This window comes from Anopheles funestus, chromosome 3RL, assembly GCF_943734845.2.
Source record: "Anopheles funestus chromosome 3RL, idAnoFuneDA-416_04, whole genome shotgun sequence".
Lineage (NCBI taxonomy): Eukaryota > Metazoa > Arthropoda > Insecta > Diptera > Culicidae > Anopheles > Anopheles funestus.
Genome location: NC_064599.1, coordinates 9,912,345 through 9,936,878, shown reverse-complemented (window position 1 = coordinate 9,936,878; position 24,534 = coordinate 9,912,345). Strand labels below are relative to the sequence as shown.

The window sequence follows — 24,534 nt, the reverse complement described above, 5'->3', positions numbered from 1 at the left end:
CTTAAGCAGGTCCGCAGCTGTTGTCCGGAATCGTGCAATGGTACAAGCACGAACTTGTATGCCCGGAAGGACTTTGGAGACCTTTCGGAAGGAATATCGCCATTGCGAAAGGAACATCCTTGAATCGGGTTGGGGATTCTTAAAAATACAGACAAACCGAAATGTATCCGAGCGATGAACGATAGGGATAGAGGGTGCTGTCTGTGTGTGAAGGGACCGACCTACCACAACCATGGTTTTGGATCGGTGCAAAAACGGATGGGGGTTTCGACTGGGTGCAGCTTTATAGCCAACACCAACACTAACAGCGTCTCGGTACGCTGGAGTTTACACACCTCGGCAAACCACACTGTGGAGTAGAGGTTAGGTCCTTCTGTGGCTACCAAAGTTCGGTCATCCGACAGTTGTGTTTCTGTGTATGTGTACGCCTCAGGCCTCGCAGAAAAGCTCGTTCACAGACGGACACACACCTATAAACAAAGCTCAAGTATGATTCTTGTGGTGAAAGAGCACCAAACTCGTCATACCGGTAACCTTGACTACTGTTATCCAGCTTACAGAAATCATCGAAACGGACGGTAGTTCAACGGATGTGCCTCCTTAATGGTAACTCTAATATGATCCACTTTGAACGTTCATATGCAAAGAGAAGGTAAGTGCTAACGCTGATCAAAGATGGTCTTTCTCTGAAGTCTCCCACGAATCGAAATTCACTAACCATGTCTTGTTCAACACTTTTATTGCTAAGTTCGCTAGAGATCTGAGAAATTCAGTTTTCATTTGACAGTTGATTTTTTAGCACTTCCAGGATTTGTTTTCCACAAGATTTTCCATTCCAATTCCAGGAAGTTTAGAGTTGAAAGCACAACTTTAAAAGCTTTTAAATATTTCTTGAAATTCTCAAGAACTCATAAAAACCACCTCACTCACGAAAGAATACATTTATTACCAGGCTTCGGAAGTTTGCCGATGGTGTGCCACAGCTAGGTCCGTGGGAAATAAATATGATGCGACACATAACTATTTATGAACCTGTGACTCCATCGATCAGTCTCAGCATTTCATTCGTCGTTCCATCTTCGCTACGAAATGGGATTACGCCGAAACGGAAGTTTTCCCCGTTTGCGAAAAAAACACACCCCCTTATTCGTCCACATAATCGTCACCATCACCCCGACATTCGGGCATGACGAATGGTGGTACACGTTTCCCGTTCCGCTTCTACGTAGAAAGTGCTTTATTTTTTGTCTTCCACTTCCATTCACCCAGCACAGTCCCCCAGCCACACACACACACACCCATACACACGCGGGTTGGGCTCAGCAAGTCAGTTTATTTGCAAGCTACATGTTGCTTCACTTGGGTCATTTTTCCATGGTTTTTCCTTTTCCACCCATCGGTACCAACCATGTTTCCAGCTGGGGCCTCCAGGTTTTGCCAACTGCTTTTATTACCCTACGGTTCTCACCAAGGCACCGACCGCTGGCAGACATTTGGACGAAGGGCAGAACCGTTCCGTTGGTTGGTACGCGTGTATGTGTCCTTTCCTATCGTCCACCACCCCAAACACCCACCGTTTGCTTCGTATCATAAATGGCGATGATGATGGTGACGATAATGCTGACGCTAGGGCTTTGGTCTTCGATGGCGGTAGCTCGTCTTGCTTTGTAACGAGACGACCCTGTTGCGCTATTTTGTGATTCTTTTCCCTTTTTTTTCGCTCTCTTTCTCTCTCTCTCTCTCTCTCTCTCTCTCTCACTGTTTATTTTTGCTATCATTTGTTGTTTGGGAGACGCTTCTTGCGTACGCCATGCGACGAGCAAAGCACTATCAAGGGTAAAGTTTTCTTTTACTTATGTTTCGTGTTCGGTTGGTGCTTCGCTTCATTGTCAGGGAATTTGCTGTTAATTTTGTGGGTGAATATTTGCATTTTTATGTATGTATGGTTTTGTGTGTTTGTGCTTTGTTACTATTCAGCCTTTGATCTGATGCTTTCCACAGTTTCCATTTGGACCATCGTATGTGCACACTCATAAGTACGTCTGCCATGGCTGTTGATAAGGGCGAATGAATAAAAGTACGTAAAAAAAGGGGTACAGATAGAAGGTGAATTGTTTTCTTTTTCTGCCCAAATTACAACGTGGAAAACGTACCACATAAATGGTAAAGTTAGGTCTGTTTTCGTTGTCTTTTGGAAATAAGCTACAAGTATTGGAGGATTTTTTGTCTGTTTCGTTTCAGTAAGGATTAGACTAATGATGTATACCATTACCTTCTGAATTGTGTTGACTAAGCTGTATTTAATGAAACAGGAGTTTTTAAACTGAACAACATAACTTTTTTTTAGTAAAAATATAAAAAGAACAAAAATGTAAAAAATCATAAAATATTAGCAATATTCCACCTGTTCTACTGAAAGTTTTTAAATACATCACTTTTGATGCTAGCGCACAAACAAACAAACAAAAAACCCTACACCAGGTTTAGGACGCCTGCAGCATGCCTCGATCCAACGTTCATTTGAACCATTTCCGGAATCTAGCTCGGGCGTATCGATCGTCCTTCGATCGCTGTAAAACACCATGCGTCTCCATCAAGAGGTGGCAGCAACAAACCAAACCAAACCAAAAAAAAATGCACAGTGACAGCTGTGTTTACTCCGGAACTGGTAGTATGGATTGCCGTTTCGCTGTCACCGTCAGGTGGCGCTGCTCTTATATCCTCGGGCACCCACCAGTCACCGAAACCAGAAGAACCTTTGCATTTTTTTTTGTCATTGCCTCTTTCCCCCGAGACACAAATCGACACGTTAGCTTGTTGGCAAAGCAACAACCGTGTGCCACCATACCTGTATTACCGCCGTCCTACTGCCTTCAGCAACTAGGCACAGTTGCGTGCGGGAGTGTTTTGACAGGTGCGGCACACGGTTGTTATCTGTCGCAGTGCCCGGAACGTTACGGTACGGTGCAAATTGGAAAACGATGTTGTGTGAATTCCGACTGAATTCCCTCGGTTGTCGCGTGTGAAGCAGCTTGTTGGGGTTGACAAAAAAACAAAATACAAAGAATGAAACCGTTTGTGCTGCCAGCATCCGGAGTTAAATTGAACTAGCGAGTATGAATGATACGTTTTTTGCGCGACTGGTGGAATTTCACTTCTTCTCAGAAACGGTTAAATCGACACGATTTTCAAGCATTTTCATACATCGTTTTAGCAGCTTGAAATCATATTCAAAAATGCTTTAAGATAAAGTCTGCGCGATTCAACCGCATATGTATGTAGCTCAATCTGTAAATTAATAAACTTAAAACAAGATAAGAAGCAGATTCTGTTGTAATGATTACATAAATGTAGGCTTTCGGTGTTTGCAAATTGCATACTTTCACGCAATTTGCCTGTCTCTTAAAAGCGTGCCAATAATGATAATAAAATATTTATGAAATTTTGATTTGAGTTGCCATTTAGGCATTCATGTTTGAATGAAAACATCAAATGGAACTTCAAAATGAAAGCATCAACAAAAATCCTAAGCAAATTCGGCTAATTGTAAATTCAATTTCTGTCCACCCATCAGCGACACCGCATTGCAACCGCTAAGCATTCGCAAATCGTAACCGGGCGAATGAATTTCTCTGACCACTGTTTTCAAGTGACCCACCGTTTCACGCAGACTGTCCCCTGTACCGTCGTGATGGGATCGAAATTATATTGAAATTTTTCAACAAGATGAATAAGCAATAAGCTGTCTTTTCAATCTTATTATTTTCCAAGAATACGTCTGTCACCTTTCGTGCAGCAGGAAAGTTTGTCCTTCCCTTGGTGCTAAGGATTGTCTCCGAAGCGTACGGAAGCATCCTTCAATTCTGGTTGTGTATTGTTTAAGTGTTTTACAAACTGGATAGCTACGGTGCTTTTCAATTCGGTTTTTGAAAGTATGGACAAATTTTGATTGGTTGAATCGTGAAGCGGAGATTTTCTTTATCCTGCAATATTGTATGTTTGCAATTGTTTCTGTTCAAGTGTCCGGTGTCCGGTTGAATCAATTCAGAGAGCAATACATTTAAGTAAAGTAGAATTTATTTATTTGTTTATTCTTAAAGTTGAGCTTTAATATACCATGTTTAAATAGAGATTATAAAAAAAATGGAACGTAGAAAAGCTTTATGTCACACAGACACGCACACCCTCAATGTTCGCTATAATAAGCGGATTGGACGAGGAAATTAGCAAACAGTCAATATTATCCGTTTGCTCCGATTGCCATGAATGTTTCATTACTTTGCTTGTTTTTTTCCTTCTTTGCTTACTCTCCACCATTTCTCAAACACGGCAATCGCTTCGGCAAACAGGTCGGCAAATCTTTCAGCAAATACACGCGACACGCTCATTGCTACTTCCGCTGATGACGGTGATGATGTTGGTGCTGATGCTGCTCGAGCGATCAGAAGATTATGCTGTCACAGACGGCTAAAAGTATATTTAAAAGAATACGCTTCCTGCCTTGTACAAATCGAACAAAAGACACACCGCGCACCGGTTTGAGGATTGAGTTGGGATTTAAAATCGATTTTCGCCTGTATTTGCACTCACACACGTTTGAGAAATTTCCGTGCTTTCTGTCATTGAAAGCACCCAACCGCAGGGAAAGCACTACAGTGGCAAAGTCTGTGTGTGTGTTTTTTTTTCATCCCCGTTTTGTTGGGGTTTTTCCATCGCACAGCGTACGAAAGGCAACAGTGTGCGGCTGAATAGAATTTCACAATCAAATTCGACGCCCATCGTGTGCTTAAATCTTTTCGCCGGAATCAACGCGGATCTCCGGAGTGTAGCCACAAATTTCGATTAACTTTGCCACAGTCAATATTGATTCAGTTGCGAATTGAGACGTTGCTTTATTTGGCGCATTTTGCGTTGTGGTTTTTATCTCTCGCTTACACTTTTTGCTATGGGTAGAAACAATAGCAATTGGTGTTTTAATTTTTGTGATTTTTATACTACTTTTCTGAAGTTATCTTATATCAAACACATTCTATTTACAAGCAAACAAAATTAAATGGATTTCCATTGAAAAAAAAACAACAAACATTACGCATGAAGTAAATTTAATTACTTAAAAACTTACAAATAAAAAAGAACAAAATGGACGATCTTTCCAGCATTCAAAGTACTATATTTAAAACTAAAAGCTCGACGAAAATGAAAACAGAAAATCAAATTATATCCTGTTCACTGTGCTTTTCCCGCATTATTTTTCCCCAAACAAGCAAAAAACCCACATTCCCACTATGGTTGGTCGGAAATAAAAACGGGAAATCATTCTTTTTCACGCACCCTTTTTCATGTTTTTAAAACCCTTCATAAAGTTTAACAGCTTGACCGTTTACTTTGGTAGCATAAATAATCACACAAAAAAATAATCCATTTGGTGCATTCAGCAGATAACTTATTCATTTCGCATTAATTTACGGTCAATTCAGGAAATCCTCAGAAGCGTGCATTTTACGCATTCGTAATGAACGAATTGTGCAAGCATGCAGACTACAAGAGAACTACTACAAGAGAACATACTACATACATACTACAAGAGAACAGCTTTAAAATATATTACATGGTGGGTTTCTCCGCGTACGAAAATCATAAAGTGAATAGAATTAACTGTCGGAAAGTGTTTTTTTCCTTCTGTTTGCTCTGTTGCGGTATCGATACGGCCGCAAATATAAAATGCTTGCCATTGTATTGTTCCGAATAATAGCATTTTATTCGATGCACTGAAGAGAGAAAAGTTCATTTAATGGGTACATTAACGATAAGTAGCATTGAAGTATGCCAATTGCTATTAAAATTCAAGATACACCCAATATAAAGCTTAGCTTAAATTTTTAAATTATGCTAAATTGCTCAAAAAAAAGGTAAGGCTATATTTGTTTGTGTTTGTTATAGCCTTATGAAATTTTCAAAATGATTTTTTTTAAATTATTTTTTATTCTTTTTTTATTTAAAGCATTATTTGAGTGAAAAGGAACTTATTGCACGAATTCGCATTAAAATTTATCGAGTTTAAAATTTTTGCTAAATTTCCCAAAAAAATCGTAAGGGGTAAGCCTTATGAAATTTTCGAGTTGAAATTTTTGTTAATTTTTTTTTTGTATTTTTTATCCTTTTCTCAATTTAAAGCATTATTCAAGTGAAGAGAAACTTATTGCACGAATTCGCATTAAAATTTATCGAGTTTAAAATTTTTGCTAAATTTCCCAAAAAAATCGTAAGGGGTAAGCCTTATGAAATTTTCGAGTTGAAATTTTTTTTTAAATTTTTTTGTTATTTTTTATCCTTTTCTCAATTTAAAGCATTATTCAAGTGAAGAGAAACTTATTGCACGAATTCGCATTAAAATTTATCGAGTTTGAAATTTTTGCTAAATTTTCCCATAAAAATCGTAAGGGGTAAGCCTTATAAAATTTTCGAGTTGAAATTTTTGTTAATTTTTTTTTTTATTTTTTATCCTTTTCTCAATTTAAAGCATTATTCAAGTGAAGAGAAACTTATTGCACGAATTCGCATTAAAATTTATCGAGTTTAAAATTTTGCTAAATTTTTTCCAAAAAAATCGTAAGGGGTAAGCCTTATGAAATTTTCGAGTTGAAAATTTTTTAAATTTTTTTTTCTGATTTTTGATTCTTTTTTTAGTTTAAAGCATTATTTGAGTGAAAAGAAACTTATTGCTACAAATTTGCATTAAAAAATATCACATTTATAAAATTTTGCTAAATTGTTCAAAAATGAGGAAAATTTTACATTTTCTCAAACAGGGTATGGAACTTGGTTCCTCGAATAACTTTTGGCACAGACATCTGAGGGCATGGCCGTCCAAGAAGAAAATGTAGCCATTGGTGCCATCTATCGACCACAGGATAAGGATTGGCGATCAGTTGGATACCGACCGAGTTATAGGCAAAAGTTGGTGCAAAAATGAGCCTTAGGAGATTAGCAAATTTATAAAAAAAAAAATTGTTTTGTTATTTTTTAGTCTTTTTTTTAATTTTAAGCATTATTTGAGTGAAAAGAAACTGATTTGAACCAATTGGCATTAAAATAAATCAATTTAATTTTTTTTGCAAAATTTCTCAAAAAAAAACGTAAGGGGTAAGCCTTATAAAATTTTCGAGTTGAAAATTTTTTTAAAATTTTTTTTTTGATTTTTTATTCTTTTTTTAATTTAAAGCATTATTTGAGTGAAAAGAAACTTATTGCACAAATTTGCATAAAAAAAATCAATTTTTTTTTTGCTAAATTTACCCAAAAAATGGTAAGGGGTAAGCCTTAGAAAATTTTCAAATTTTTAGATTTTTTTATTTTTCTATGATTATTTGCATTATTATTTGAGTGAAAAGCATTATTTGAGTGAAAAGAAACTTATTTCAACACATTCGCATTAAAATACATTAATTTATAAATTTAGCTATATTTCCCCAAAAAAAAGTTTGCTTTAGCAGCTCAAATTAAACCAATAATTCGTTTGATCTTCTAAATTGGTCAGCATTTCCAAACCACAAGATTTATTTTATCGTAACTCACTCCCTTCAAAATATCTTACCAACAAAGCTAATGAATCAAATCGTGACTTACCGTTTATCTATGGCCGTAATCCATTCCATCGCCATGATGAAGGACGTTGTTGACGGTGAGCCGTTCGCTTCAGGGTTCTATGTTTAAACAAGCTTGAACGCCTTCATTAATCGGCATGCAGCACAACTTCAATACTCAACCAACACAAATACTAATTCTCATATTTTTCAAACACTTTTCACTACAAACATGTCACTAATCCATACGCTTCAGCATTCTGTTTTGGTTCCTTCTATCGTGAAGGAAATCTTTTGCACAAAAAACTTGTCACAATTTAGGCAAGCGAAACTGCACTAAAAACCGAAGTCTATACACTTTCCTTGACACCTTTTACATCTCAAACAATCAAGACAAGGGTTGGTGGGTTTGCTTTCTTTTTTTAGTGTGCCAAGTTTAGTTGAAATAACTTCCTAAACATTCACTGAGGAAAGAAGGAAAAAGGACGTGTTAGCTAGCAAACACTAAAGAACAGTCAAACAATCTTTGACGCCAAGTAGCACACTTAACACACTTTCAAACCAAACTGACTCAATATGCTTATTTTACTTCAAACGCCATTCTGGCACATAAACAAAAAAAAAAATCAAACCTAACTGAGGCTTTTCAGAATGCCTCCAGTGGTGTGCCAATGGTGGAGTTTGTGTATATACGCCCACATTCGCCAGCTTTAAATCCACTTCACCTTTATTTTTCTGTTTAAAAGAATCAAAAGCACTTTTTGAGATTCGTCATGCTAAAACATAATTGTAAACGTGGGCTTAACCTGTTGTGGCAGAAAGTCGTGTTAAGCAAATGTACAGTGTGTGACAAAATATTTTCACAGCACAACATTTACATTTGTTAACGTACATTTCTGTTGAATTGTTGGAATTAGAAGAACAAATGTCTTTAACAAATATTTTGTTTAAAGGAGAAGCACTCACAAAACAATAAAATAAAATAAAATTAAGAAAATGTTGTATCACATACTGTTTTATCACAGCAAAACCATGACTGTCGTAAACATTTCTCAGAAACGGTTTGGCTGTTTTTAGGTCTAACTAATGTCAAAACACAATCCGGACAACCCAAATACGTTTCTTTCCTTCGACATCCTTTCTAATGTGATTGCACACGTGTTTGCATACTTCCGTCTGGAGGATGTTAGTAGACCATTTCCTTCTCACATCAGGGTCTAGCATTGAGGCTCCATATTTCAGTATTCCAGCCTCTCTACCGCGTGGAGTATGTGGATGCGATATAGACGGTTTTCAACATTATTAAATTTCTTTTACTGTTTGTTCCCCTCACCGACCGACTAACCCAAGACCGATTAGAAGCTCCGTATCGAATGGAAAAGTACGGGTAAACAACCAGTCAGTAATGGCAACCGTCGTCCATTGCTGTAAACTCCATCAATCTGCAAAGATGAAAAGGAGAAAAGAGAGAGTGTGAGAGCAGATAGAAAAAGTTTGATTAGTAAATTTCGTTTCAATTCCGGTTACGCTTGTGTGGTTTATTCTTTTATTTATTTCCGGCAGACAACTTTTTCGCCTCACAAACGAAATAAGGTGAACAAACTCTGTGTGTGTGTGTGTTTTTTCCTGTTTTTTTTTTATTTGTATACACGGAAATAGCTTTCGTGCAGAGTGGGTTCCACCATCCGGAGACAGCTGGTACTAAATTAAAATCAAAATATGCATGAACCGTGCGCTGGAGTGATGATTATTGCAAAACGCTTTTCGTTTTTTCCTCCGCCTCTTGTAACCCAATAGAAGGAGGTCGGAGTCTACCTCCCCCCAAAAAACAGAAGAGCAACACCAGTTCGACACATAACACGTTCTAACAAGGATGTCCTTTCGTGGCCTTCTGCCAACATTTCCAGTCTTCATTTGCATTCAGAGCCGGAATTATTTTTGACTGTCCGGATAAAAGTTGGTGAATTAATTAAACAACTTTTACACATGCCGAACGGTTTTCCGTTCGTTCAGGAGCGTTTTCTAAATTTTCTCTTGCGCTGTGGTTCAAACGAACGCCGCAATAGATAATACAAAATGTGTTACACGCTGGTTGTTGGTAAATTAATGAATGTAACTCAATATTAAACTTTTATTGCTTGCTCAGCAAGCACTCAATACTGCCTTCTAAACAGTATAATTAGTTTTTAGGCAACGTAATTACATTTTAAGTAGGTTTCTAATTCTCATATGCTCATGTGGATCTTTTAATAAGAGACCACGGTTATCTTATTTACTTCAACAATATTGTAACCCCGTGTGTGATCCCCTTTTGGATGAAAGGATCATGTGAAAGCTTTACATATCAGTGTCCATTATTTTACGTATGATACAAAATTCCCATTCATGTGTTTGCTTTATGCAAATAAGAACGTTCAAAAGCATTCGAATTGATTCAACAAACAAAAAGTCAAACTAGCGGAAAGTGATTTATTTCCATTAATGGCATCCATGTCCAATACACAAACAAAGCTGAAAAAAGGATGTGGTTTTGTGGAAGGAGGAATTCAAAAAGTAATTTCCTTTAATGACCGCATTGAAAATGATTAATTTGCAACATCAATTAATTAGCTTCCGTGTGGTAAACGTTGATTTCCTGCAGCGACAAACGAGTGGTGCAATAAAGTGATAGTGACAGAGGAAAGTTGTGTGGATTAAAATTACACTTAATTGAATAATAAATTATGTTTCAAATTAAAAAATTCCTTTGTAGCTAACAAGTGGAATTTTAAGCCTGAAATATTTTTTTTTGTGTAGCATTATTGTTCGACCCTGCATTGAAATAAAAACACACATCAACATTTCGATTCTCACTGACTTTGATTTATGACTTCTGAAACACAAAAATTAGTTAGATTTGGTGACATAAAGCTATGCCTAACCATGGACTAAACACATTTTATCAATAACCCAACAGCGCAACAATTGCGTTTACTCCCTGCCGGGATAATGGAAGAGCAATTTCCCAAAATCCCTCCTTTCGATTCCACCAAAAAGCTTTCCCTTCCAACCCAAAATTAGAAGGCAACAGTTTAATGTGTTTTATGTAACTCGTTCAGTTCAGCGACCACAAAGCACAGTATGGCTAACACAAATGACACGTGAAAAGCGTGTAGGTGGAAATGTCTTTGAGGTTTGATTTATTCGCCGGTCGATTGTGAAAGCCTCGATGACCATCATCAATTTGTCCGGCATAACGGCAAACCTTCCGGACGTCGGTATGATTGATTTGTTTTAAGGCGCACACGCAACCTAAAATCCCACGCAAACTAAACCATCCTTACGGCCGAGTGTATGATATTTGCTAGTGCTGAAATGCTTGTTGCTATTTGTCGCATTTAGTAGTGACCTGTGGTGTTGTCTGTCACGAGGTTACGTGCGTTCAATATAAGCAGCAAATAGCGTTTTCCTACAGCATTGCTCCTACACGGAATCGTTTGCTGTGAGAAGACAGCAATTGAACGCCGAATCGTGAGGACATTAATCATAACGTGGCCTAATCGTGCGTCAAAGATTGACCGATTGTTTCCCATTCTAAAGTGTGCTCGCTTTTTATGCCGATAGAGAAGAACAATCAAAGAATTACTCCGTGATAAATGGGTTGCTGACACAAATAATTATTACTTAAAACAAATCATACTAAGTTTAACAAACAATCCAAATGTTTATCCAGCAAATCTAGACTTTATTTACACTTCACGGTCAACCTTCGTTTATGCAATAATTAAAACGTGTTCTTTGCTGTAAATTGGCAGGTGTCAGGCCCCAATTAAACGATTACCACGTTGCTGACCTTATCCCGAAACTCGTTAGCTTCAACATTTCCTAGAAAGTTCTCACCAAAATTGCTGATACTGTCAATCGACAAGCCTCCTCCTCATTTGCTGGAGTAACGTTTCGTTCGTGTCCCCCCAAAAGCTAGGCGCTCGATTTGATGGGTAAAATATTAATTATCCTTTATGACACGGACAAGGATATCGTAGGAAAAGCTAACTCTATCCTCGGGCACCCATAACAGCGTTATCACCGAATGCGAAACTGTCACCATCCTTCCAGCGAGTAATTTTGAAGCGAAGCAAAGGATTCTCCTTGGCTTTTTTGCACCAACTCTCTGCCGTTATGCTTCCTTGGCGGTGCATTAGAGCATCGCGTGATGGTGCTTAATGATTTATGGTTTCCAGATAAGTTGCCAGCTTCTGAGATGACGACAGTGATAACCTGGGAGAAGAAAATAAAAGACAATGGTCCCCCCATAACGGGGGGCAGGATCAAAATTGACACTCCCCCCGTGGCTGGCTCATCACAACGATAGATAAACGTTTGATGCTCGTAGTTCGTGGTCATGGCTCAATCAGAAAATTCAGATATGCTCGGCAAGATTTACTCATCAAAAAACGAGCATGCTGTGTCAGCATGGATGAAGTGGTTTCGGCGCTTTATTAGATTGTTCAATTTGCTGGAAGCGAGCGATACGTTTCCAACCCTCAAAAGAAGCAGAACTTCGTAAGAATAAGCAAGCTGAAGCAAAAATAAATTTTAAGGTACACGTCGTCCGGATTTCTTACCGCGAGGCGAGCTCATTTTCAAAATTAACAAGAACGCTTCGAGTAAATGGTCGAGATTGTTGTATTACTGCTAATTAAAATCTCTTCATTAATTCCTAAAGGGCATAGCCCCAACATTTCGTATTTTTGTTGAATATAGTTATCCCACCAAAAAACAAAAATCATTTTAAATTTTCCTTCTCGCATAAAAACAGAAAGCTCTTTTCATCCAGAAAACATACATGTATTCCATGAGGGCAACGCTTTTTTATCTTCAACACATACACATAAAGCTGACCGGCAGACGAGCACGTTAAGAAGTTTATTTTCCACTGGATGGTCAACCGTTACGATTTGTGTGCTTGATCCCGGCAAGCGAGCCAGCGACCTCACATGCATACTTCATCGCACAAAACGTGTCGCTCCTTAACCATCGTCTGGGACGGGACCCTTCCCGAGAGGGACGCTAAGCAGATAATGTAGCATGTGAAAAATTCTGCACTTCCATCAGCTGGCCGGCAGCAGCGGGAAAATACTTAATGCTCTTAAAGTCCGATGAATTTCGTATGCATGTCGCCGGCGGCTCTTGCGGACCCACGGCTGCTGTCTACCTGGTCGGTCAAAATAAAAAAAAATATGAAGTGCGATTTGACGTCCACATGAAGAATGCCAACGATCCTCAACGGACTGCAAAAGCAAAAAAAAAGGAAGAAGCGGGAAAATAAGTTGCTCCCAATTGTAGCGAAGCGTAACGGAGGGTTTAACTCTCAGGGTCTCTCAGGGTCAGTTCAAAAATTGAGTGGAGTAAAATTTATGCAAACAGAAAATTAGTATTCCATCGTCCCCGGGTTGATCCCTGGTGCCTGCAAACCAGTGCCCATGTGGAAATATTGTTCGAGATTTGAGATGCTCTGTTGCGCCATGCATCACTGACACTGAGGTGCGAAAGTGACGAGTATTGGATGGATACTTTTGTGCTGTAATCTACGTATGATGCGAGGATATTGTAACACACGACTCCTAGTAACCTCGGGTATTTGTCGCTAAGGTAGAGGATCCATACGAAAAAAAACCAAACAAAAATACATAACGACCTCGGAAAAACTTCGAGTCAATTTTACTTAAAACCTTCAACCCGGGGGCGCATTAGCCCTCCGGTGATCCATTGCCTAATTGAAATTGAATAAGTAATGGAAAAACTCCCACCTACTTCATGTTGGAGAGTTGTAGTCAATTTTCGGCAGACGGGAAGGGGTCTGCCTGCGAGGCTCCATTATGATTTCCATTTTAAAGTTGATCTCCTGATTTCCGCGAAATATCTACAGGGAACTCATAGGGACTATCCCCCTCGCCCCGTATCTCTTGCTCCCCCTCTCTTACTCTAAAATTCTATTTTCCCCCATTCCGACACACCAAAGTTATATCCGGTGGATGTCCGGAGAGGAAGCTTTTGGAAAGTCTCGGTGATCAGGTTCTCTGCGGTCGAGGAAGATTTCCGCGAGTTCCGACTATTCGCACACCACGCTCGTACATCTTCTGATCGGAAAGAGGATGTGCTTCTGCACAATGGTTCCAGGCGGAAGTGTGAAAATCGTCTCCCGGTTTAATTCCCTAGTTCCAAGAGGTCCCAGGCGTACATCCCCATCCAATTTTAGCTGTCGCGGGCCACTCGCGAGCGGGGAAGAGTTTGCAAAAACTTGCTGATCTTTGCTAGAAGACGGATAACGGGCCAGAAAGGCAAAAAGTTAAACAAGTGAACATGGTTTTACGGTTAATTCTGTAACATCACCTGGCAGGGAAGGCGCAATGTATGGGGCACAGATACAGTGCAACCAACTCGTTGTATTCTAACGGTCGCGTGGAGGACTAGTGCAAGCAAGGCATGTGGTAACGCGTAGTGCAGCGGCACATTTGCCACCATCGGATGCTTCATTCTCACCAGAAAACAAGGGAAAACGGAAAGCCATAAATAATAAAGAAAATTTAATAAACTACGTGAATATCTACCCTTCGCTCAACGTTCCATTCCTCTGTGACACGGAGGCAGCAGCTGTAGCCGAGACCGAGACACACGGGTGAGTTTGTGTGTTCTTGTGCCCTGGGGGTGGGTTACGAAAACTTTCTCCTCGCGATACGCACCTTTTTCCGTGGTAAACGTGCTTCAAACCTAACCTGTCGCCGTACACACGGTCATCAAGCGGGGTCGTATTAGGAGGAGAGAACAAAAAACGCTCCCCCTTTCAAGCAGGCTGTCGCAGCACCGTCACTTCCCTTGGATCGATACACGTTTAGCAAGCGCGAAAATGCTGTAAGCAAACGTAAACCACGTGCGCGACCTTTGCCAACTAAACCACCGGATGGAAGAGAGTGTGTTACACCGCTTTCGGGATGGGTGTAGCATACTGAACAGCACACGCAACGTACAGCATCCGATGCTGATGGACTTTGCTTTGGAGGGAGCTGCTGGGAAGGCGAAATGGAAATGGAAAGCTTTTAAGCTAAGCGTAAAACCGTATACGATGTACAGGGCTGTCAGCTGTTGAGCTGCTGGGGGGGCTAAAATATTTATTGACGATGCGTTTCATCGTTTTGGTATAAAAGTTTCGCTTTGTGTTGGCACAAGCTTCCACAGTTACTTGCATTGCTTTAACAGCATTTCGTACATGGCTTCAGCAACAGCAAATCATTACGATTCGAAAACATTGGAAACTTTTCCTCTTTGAACACTTCACATAACACTCCACGGAAATGGTAAACAAGATTTGTACAAACAGCGCTAGTTGTGCAAGCGAAAAAAGAAAATCGGTTGCAATTCCCATTCCCATTCGGGAACACAACCTTGTTTACAGCTGTATCTCATACCCGATGCCCGTTGTATTCCTTCGCCAGCATTGATATTGACGCTGATTAATCAACCGTTGCCCTCGAGGGTGCCCAAATTAAAAGGAAACAAGTAGCGTCGTAAAAACAATTCCACGCTGCTCTCTTCGTAGGTTCCTTTTTGCTCCGGGGCAGTTTTCGGATTCCTCAACTACAGCTGCCTGAAGATGGGTTGGTCTCCGCTTCGTATTTGCGCTAGTTCCTGCAAGACAAAGTGTGTTTTTCTTTCCATTTTCGCACTGCTCCAGGAATGGAGGAAAAACACACACTAAACGGACATTTCGATGAGAAAGGCAATGGTGTAGCGGTTTGCAGTGAACCGTATTCGTTGAGGCATGCGGTCTTTCACCAACAACTAATTCAATTAAGGTGAACAGGAGCGGAAGCAAACGGAAAAAAGGATCATTACGGGCGTAACATGGATGTTTAATTTTTCACATCTAAATAATGAATGAATTAGGATTATCGACATATCATTGTCCACTGGCGATGGATGATATTGAATGTGGAATTATATTTCTTTTATTAAAAAGAAGACAATATTATTATAAATAAGAACTCTTCTTATTTCAGGCAGTGAAAGACATCAAAGAATAGAAGACGTAATAAAAACTGAAGTCGATATAAAAACACTAGTCAAAAAAGAGACATAAAGAGTTGTCAATAAGGTGAAGGAAACTTACCCGTGACACAATAAATTTCGTGTAGCTATTTTCGTAAATTCGAAACTACATCTGATTGATTTATACCACTGGCACCAACTGGGCCGAACCCAACTGCATCACCAATCGAATCGAACATGCAAGGACATTCCTTGCAAGTGCCGTTTTTTTTCTGGTTGCACAACAATTCATGCTGTTTCCAGTTTAAATTCAGCATCGCAAAGAAACTGCAAAAAGCCGAGAAAAAAAATGACCTCCTGAGGCTAACAGGCCATAAATCTTTCATCAAAAATAGCTTTACACATTCGTACAGAAAGTTGTGCTTTGTGTGATGTTGCATACAAAAAAACTCCTCTCCATTTCTTATTCCCTGTGGACGATGACGTGTAAGGGATTGAAATGGAAACGCACAGTAAACAAAACATTTCAGAACGAAACTACAATTTTTTTTTACGATTTTTATTTTGTTTGTTTGCATAAATTAACCATCGTGAAAGAAAAGTTTTGCATGTTTAATGATGGCGCCTGTTTCGAATGAAAAAAAAAACACCCTGCCCAAACAAACACACTTCTTAATCGTCTGACAATGATCGGTTTGAAGACGGCCTATGCTAAAATGCTAAATATTTGACCATGTTATATTCAACAAACACGCACAACTTCTTTTCGTTTCTCGTCCATGCTTTTACGTTGTGTCTTCAAGGTGTGATTTTGGTGAAATAAAAAATACAAACAGTTTACTAAAAGCACATCGGCGACGGGGATACAGGGTTGCAGCAGGACACGTCTGCTGTCGGGGTTGAATATTTCATTCGCGTAGGATGAAGACGCTCACGTCTCACTGCAAAATTTTTATGTCTGGCACAAACCGGCCTACGGATAAAGAGTTTTTCGTACGTGCTTTACATGGCTTTAAGGTTTAGAAATACAAAAAATGTAAAACTTTTCCAAACAGAAGTTGTGGTTCATTGACTTTCTGGGTTAAAATAATATGCTGACGACGCGGCTATCAAAACGTCACTCCCAACATAAGGTTGAAACACGCACGATGATTCAACCTCATTATACAATGGCAACCGGTGACGATGACCAACGATTTAGTGAAAAGGCGGCACGTCACATCGATCGCTTGCTTAATTAAACATCCCTACCATCATGTCCGTCGGGCCCATTCGCAAAAAAAAGCATCTTGCAACTTCATGAAAAGGAACTCACTTCCGATCCCTTTGCTACGGTTTGATGTGTTTCATTCCAGCTGGCGACAAGCGAAGGACTTTCAGGATTTTATTAGACCATAACGATATGGACAACGTACGAGCAAGGAGCATGATGTTGCGGTTCACAACGAACCCTTCCAGGGGAGTAACAGCTCAACCCGCGACTCATCAATCCGATAAATGTTACATTTCCTGCTTGTAGTATCCACTTCCTATTCCCCCGTGCACCGCGTGTCAAATCAAACCCGTTGATTAAATGATCCCCATTGGGGAATGAGTTTTGTGGAGATTTCGTACGAAACGCGTATCGTCGCTTGAAGAGATTAATTAATGAAGCTCTGATTACGCACCGACCGTCTGCGTTCTGGCCCGGGCAAACATGGTCATACTCGCGTGCTGCTAATGTCAAATAATCATTTCCGCTTATCGAAGATGAGGCCCCATATGTGGCGCAGGCTGGATAAGGGAATATGAAATTGCTAATTAGTACACGGTACCAATTAATAGTGTGATAAAATTAAGGATATTAAACCACGGCCCGAACAAGCATCTTAATAGCTGTTGACAGAAGTTTGATTTGGGACTTGACATCTGAGGATCCTAGGGATATGGGAAAACATCATCTTAAGCCAACATTCCTCATTTCTATACTTGTTTCATCTTAAAAACGAAACGAAATAAATGTTTATTGTATTTTAAATAGTATCTTTGCCTTGTAGTTTATGAGTTGATTTCTTCAAACCAATAATCAAAAATTAACGAAATTGCACAATTTAATCCATTTTGTAGTGCAAATTGCATATATTTAGGATAACTTCTCTCATAAGCTTCCAAAGTATGCAATTTGCAAGACAAAGTGCCAACAATCACGCAATTTTCATGCTAAATTTACATCCGCGGAAGCCCACAACCTGCCTTAGCAAGTATATCAATAAAGTAAACATTCTTTTGTCATGCAAATACTAGGAGCACTTTGAAAGTGGGAAGCAGCACGTCTTTTAAAAATATGCATGTCGGTCAAATCGCGACAAAGTGGGAAAGCCTCCCCATTTCAGTCCCCACATATGTATAATGCAACAGTGAGGTTTAACAAAATATGCTTGCCCCATCGTACCACTCTACGTTGGTAGATGTTTATGTTACCAAAACGTTTCTGGAACGTTCTGTTCACTAACATACAGTGCCGTTAGTGTCACCTGCAATCGGGTGCGACCTACATACGGTGCATATTGCACCGTCGTCTAGCAATGGTGCGCCATCACCCGGGAAGGGTTTTAAGGCTTTTCATGCTTGTACACGAATCCAACCCACTGTGTAACGATCTTTATGGGTGGCATCGTACTGCGCGAGGATATTTCAACCTCGTTCCTCCGTATAGGCTGTAGCTAATGAAGCCTATGAGGCATAACTTCCGGATGAAATGTACGGTCATTGCTATCGGCTGAAGCTGTCCTAGGAAGGCAACGAAAGCACTTGAGAATGGAAACGTAGTAGATCTCGAAGGTTTCCATAGTGGCGAATTTTCCACAGTGGTTAAAACTCTTTTGATAAGCGGTTAAATAATTTAGTTAGTTTAAACAGCTTGATTATAACATTTAATTTATTCTTTCACACATGAAAAGGTTATTTATATGCATTTTGGAAGATAAACTTACAAATGTGTTCATCTTCTCCAAAAAATTTCTACGCCCGAAAGTATGAAATAATTATTTGGGTATTACAAATAGAATTGTGAGGAGCAAGGACATTTTTGACAATTTTTTACCAAGGTCAGTTTGTTGATCCCGGAAATCTTCAAACCCCCATCTGACAAGGGGTAAATTTAAAACAAAATATATATACCAAGGCGCACACAACTCTGCTGAGGAAATAATAAATTTATCTCGCAATTTTTACTTATTTACGTTACAATTTTCTGACCTCGTAACTGCCTTAGTGCATCGACATCTTGCTATCACGGAAAGCTCGCTTAAACCTCCACACTGTTCACAGGTTTACGTACGCTTGGACCGAATTCACTGACACACGGTGGACTGGAAAAACGCGAAAGGTATAAGTAACTAATAAACCTTCCCAGCTGTCTCGCTTAAAAACCTTGATGAACTTTCCCCATCCTTAGACACTGTCATCCAGCGTGAGCCTGCTGGCGACAACCTACTCGCTACTAAGCACAACCATCGTACCGATTCCTCACACCACCGCAACGTAATGAATCGCTTCCCGGAACCATATCCTGCCGGGAGCAGAACGATGGTTATTTTCGGGCGCGACTCACCATATGTTTTAGTTCCACTTTTCCCATCCATTTTGCGCCCGCAGGGTTAACGTTCGGCAATGTCCGGTTCACGGTGCCTGTTACTTTCCGTTTCGAGCAGCCTGGCAGTTGCATAGCCTGCACGGACCCAGGCTAAAAATGTTCTCCAACAAGCTGGACAAGCTTTGCGGCTCGGATCTCCCACTGGGGAGGGACAAAACTTGTTTGTCTTCCATCGGGGAAGTTGAAATTAGGTTAGCCGTCCATAAATAAAGTCCATCAAAAGTCTCAACGGGCTGCTTCGACGGATGTGATGGGTTTTGGTCCGAAAATGGTCCAAGTATTTTATTTCCAAAAAATAGCTTGCTTCTTACAATACATAAGATATAGTGACTACTATTGGATATCATATCCTATTAGGGATTAAAGTGGAATTTACTCAGCCACATACACCAAAGGTCAAAATGCAGGTGATTTTCGGCTGATAATGCGAGAAAAGGCTTTTTCAAAAATAGTCTTAAATTAGAAAAAAAACAATAAAACTTAATCGAAAAAAAGCGTTCTCTCTCATTTGTACGAACAATGTTTTATTTTTCTGCATATCATAAATTCTATCAAGTAGTTCCCGCCTCCATTAGTATCCGTTTTCCGTAATCAACCACCTGCGGTTACTTCATTTCTACAAACCACCAGGTGGCTCCATGGGTTGACGGTTCAAAATTTATATCTTCCCGTGGGTCAGGTACACGCACCTGTATCATTGAGTTGTATGTTAAACTGTCAAAAAAAACCAAAACAAAAGATAACCCCACAACAAAACCTTCAATTCAGTGTTTGGACCGCATTAAACGTATGCTTCCATGCATGGTTGCCCCTCATTCATCCCGTGTGGTTCGCGTGGGGCCCAATGTTGGTGGCGTGGAAAGAAATTTAAAATTTATAGTCCATCCCTGGATCAACGTTTCCGGCAATAAGGGAGACCTTGCGGGTTCGCAAATTGAAGCTGGCTGCAAAACGGGTAATAAAGTGGAACTTTTTTCATCATCCGCGCTGCATGTGACAAGGGGAATTGTTTTTGAGTAAGGAAATAGGCAGAACGATTCGAAGTTGTTTTGCTCGGGATATTTGAATCATGAGTATAATCGAGTTTTTCCGTTGCTATTTTCGGTACTGAAAGTATACAAAGTTTTACGACTGTTAAGGAGTAGCTAGACTAACAGTTTCAAAATTTCCTTTTATATATTTTAAAAGCTCCATAATAAAACCTTTTTTACGTTCCAGCTCGTTACCTATTATCCTATTGTAATTACGTGCGACAGCATTTTTCAAAATAAAAACATTCCCTTTTACCCGATAGGTGAATTGAAATCGTTTCATTTCCCAAATCCTAATTGTCACCGATAGCATCAGATGGCTTCCACTAACAATCAGCAAAGGTCTCAATTACCTGCCACGATCGAAACAGTGCAAAAGGGCGAAAAAATAGCACGAGAGAAAACATAACCCTTTTCTCGATCCCGATGGCCAGTGTACACGTGTGCTCTGCGTCAGAATGGAGGTTGCCGATGTTGTGTACACAAAAGCTCCTTGATCCTATAACCTTTACCACACGCTTGTCCCTTTTGCACCATCGTGAGCGAAGCTCATTTTCAGCCCTACAAATAAAAATGGACGACTGTACGAGGCATACACGTGTGCCCAACCGCCCGACAGCATTACATTCAATGGCACCCGGAGATCTGGGATGGTTGGCTTTTTTTTGTCGACCCGACCCTTCGATTCATTCGCCAACCGTTCTAATGAAGCTGAGTTACATCCTGGCTCATAGTTTTGATCTTCTGCAAAGCGAACGAATCGAATAGGGAATTCGAGTAGTCGCACCAAATGAATGGAGTAAAGGTAAAGCCATTTACATTTGTTCATTTTCAATTTCGTCGTAATCCTGAATAAATTTGACTTCGTTTTGGCTTTGATTCGCTACCCTGCTCGCAGTGCGCGATATTACATCCGGGGCAAATGCCAGGGTAGGGCAACGAGGATGAAAAACTTCGACTCGTGATGATTCGATTCCATATAGAAAGAAAGTAGTACACTCCATTCCTGACGAGCTTCTTCAAGTGTTTGTCTTCTTTCTCTGGTTTTTATTGTTGCTTCTTCGTCTAGCTTCATTTTCATGCCCTACACGGATAGGCTGCTATTTTGGTCTCATTATCCTTTTTTCCCTCCCAAAAATGAGCATCTCCTTCGGAGGAGAGTCCTTTTTTTGTGTGCTTCAAATAAACCTTCAAAATGGATTGTTGTTTCAGGTTCGGGTACGTATTATAGGTATCATTTCCCGTTAACGACTCTTGAGAAAGTTGTTGTCTGGAGATTTATTTTACACCGATTAATCTCACTACATCGAAGATGAAATATTTTTTACCAGCCAAAAACGAAACCGTATGTCAACAAGGATGCTTTGAATCGTAGAGAACACAATAAATAAAGTATGTAAAGGAACTTTCTTTTTCATGATTACAAAACATGACAAGAACTAACAGTGAATAACGCCTGAAAGTATTCTATTTTTAGCAGAAGCTCGCTATTGATAGTCTTTTAGTAATTTATTTGTTTTATTTTTTATTATTGTAATAATTTTCAATACTCTTCATGAAATGAAATGTTGTAGTGATTTTAAGTAGAATATCCTGACTCCAATTCACCAATTCCATACACTTAAACAGACTTATGATAAGATCTTCATCAGCCATTTAGAGAGCTAAAGCATCATCAAACGAACGCCAAACGTTAAAAAGTCTTAATGCTAGCGACACACAACAATTTCAAGAATGTCTCCAGTCGATATGTCTTCTTATCCGTACCTTCCCTGTCCCATCCAATACCGAAACGATACCGGTCTCCATTTTATGCTCAACTCAATTTACCCTCAAAATGCCATAATTTTGCCACAACCAACCCTACGCCGGCGTGGAAACTTCTTTCCCCCGGCGTGTACAAGAAAGGCTTGCCGAATGCTTCGCGCCTCAGCTGGTCGCTTCCGGCCAAAAATTCGAATGTCATCATTATGCCGTCGGAATGCTTTCCAAACACTCCAACATCAGGGCTCAGGGCTGGAATGTACGTTCTAGTCATTCGGGACTAAGATTCGTGCCCGTTTTGGGTGCATTGGCGGTGGTGGAGTAGAGCAAAAGATTGTGTTCTTGGAAGGACTTTCTTTCACTTTTTTCCCTCTTTCTCTCTCTCTCTCGAAGGTGGACCAAACACTGATGGCCAAAAGAATGCAACCCTAATAACAGCACCAAGCTAAAAAAGCACCATCAAAGACGAGTCGAACGGTGTTGATGAAGCTGAGGCAAAGCTTTGGGACAATCTTGGGTAACCCTAATTCAATTTTCCTTCGAGACCGGTCCTAAAAGAGGATTTTACTTAAACGTAAAAAAGAACCTTGGCACACCAAAAACATGTTGCTGCTATTGTGCAACGAACAGCTAAATTACACAAATTTCATTATACATAGAATAAAGATATTGGTTTTGGGAATAGATTATATTAATGGGGAAAATATATTCAACGAAATTAAACTGTTTAGATAAACCGACAGTAAATGGTCTCTTAATAAATGCTTGAAATAAAATGTACTATTTGCTTGCTGTTCGCTTCACATTTGGTAACTGCGAGTTGGCTCGATTGTTGGCACAGTTCACTTCATTACCGGCTGTCAGCTATCATCGATATTCATCGATCGATCACAACCGGGCCCGAGATTCGTTGATTGAATTTTCCCACATTAAGCGCATCATGTCGACTCGGGCCCGTTCACGTCTGACAGCTCGCGCCAATGGGCAATGACAGTTTTTGTACAGCTGTGCGAGCATACTACGGTGCCACTCGGGTGTGGAATCAATTGGCCAATGCATCAATGCGTTACTGGGAGCACAAAAAGGGTGTTCGGTGTTGAATTTCCCCGTGTAAAAACAGGAGCCTCATTGAAAGAAGAATTCCAAATGGTACTGCTTCATTCCATTTAATTCCACTGACGCCAGAGTACATTAAATGTACAGTGAAAAAATAATCGCTCCAAGTAAGTCACCATAGTCATCCAATGCTATTTTTTTTCTCACACATTTATACACCTTTTATAGCAATCGACCGGTACGGTTGAGTTGGTAAGTAGTAGATAGCAGTTGGAAAAAATCATTTGCATACATTCCGTGGAGAAAAAAAAGTATAACGTCAATTTAGCGGGCTGACGGTAGGACAGCGCGTTATCTCCATGGTCCAATGAAAGGTAAGTAGTAAAATGGAAAAAAGGAAAGAAAAAAACAGTGACCATTGCGTTGTCAGGAATTGATGTTGTTTTTGTGGAATATTGAATTCGTTCAGAACTTACACCAGAGACCACTGGCTAACTCGTGGAAAAGTGAAAATAGGTAGAAGTGTGTAATGTGTCACTGGAGAATATTTTACTGATGAAGTCATTTCTATTGAAACTACTAACCTTTTAGGATTATTCGTTTAAATTGTGAAATGGAGTGCTAATAAAATTGGCTATTATTTTCAATCATTTAACAAAACATTGAAGAAGTAATTCAAAAAGACATAAAACTTCATTGAGTAAAGAATATTGCCGAAAGAATTGTATCATGTTGGCCATTTTTGTGTTTCGCATTTGCATATCTTTTGGGCTAATTTGCCTAAAAGTATGCAATCTTCCCAACTTAATTGATTTACTTTTTCCCACATAAAGTTTGTAATAAATGTAAGCCTTGTTTGTAAAATAAACTAAGGTTTATACATAAAATTTTCCATCTTTTTCCATCCGAATGTTCACACAATTCTGTTTTCACGAGTGATTTGTTTGTATTTTTTACTTATCGCTTTATGTTTACGATCATATTTCATTAGGTCCACCGAAGGAAGAAAATGAATTATCCCTAACATCATTTTCGCCGCATCGTCCGTCCGTTAGCATCTATCAAAAGGGCATTTAGCGTGGATAAGCACCGTCGATAGTCCAAACGATGGAACATCCGAGGGGAAAAAAAGAGACACACTTCATAACAAAGGCAAACTCCTCGCAGCCATTAAGCCAGAGCTTCCGAGAATGGTTTGGTTGCCAAAAAAAAAACGAAAACACCCAACACACCTCTTTCCATACTCTTTTCAAATCGATGCTGACAGAGCGTACCATCGGCGTTTGGACGAAGAATTTAATTAAAGCGAAAGCAATTAAAGCTAAACGAGTTAATGAAACGGGTGATGGTCGGCATTGAACTTCGCGTGCCGTAGGAAGTGTGCACTATGCAAACTTCAGCAAGCCCGTCCGTGCAGATAGCTGCGCCTAAATCGTGGGGC

General features: G+C 39.7%; 1 protein-coding gene across 2 annotated transcripts in view; it reads right to left on the bottom strand.

Annotated features, from left to right (window-relative positions):
• The window catches only part of LOC125771279 (rap guanine nucleotide exchange factor 4), a 112,668-nt gene that overhangs the window by 84,040 nt on the left and 4,094 nt on the right, over positions 1-24,534 (bottom strand). For both annotated transcript variants that reach the window (XM_049441740.1, XM_049441741.1), the window contains exon 2: positions 7,627-8,047. In XM_049441740.1, coding sequence (XP_049297697.1) covers positions 7,627-7,661 — 35 coding nt within the window. In that variant the 5' untranslated portion in view covers positions 7,662-8,047. The remainder of the gene's footprint in view (positions 1-7,626; positions 8,048-24,534) is intronic.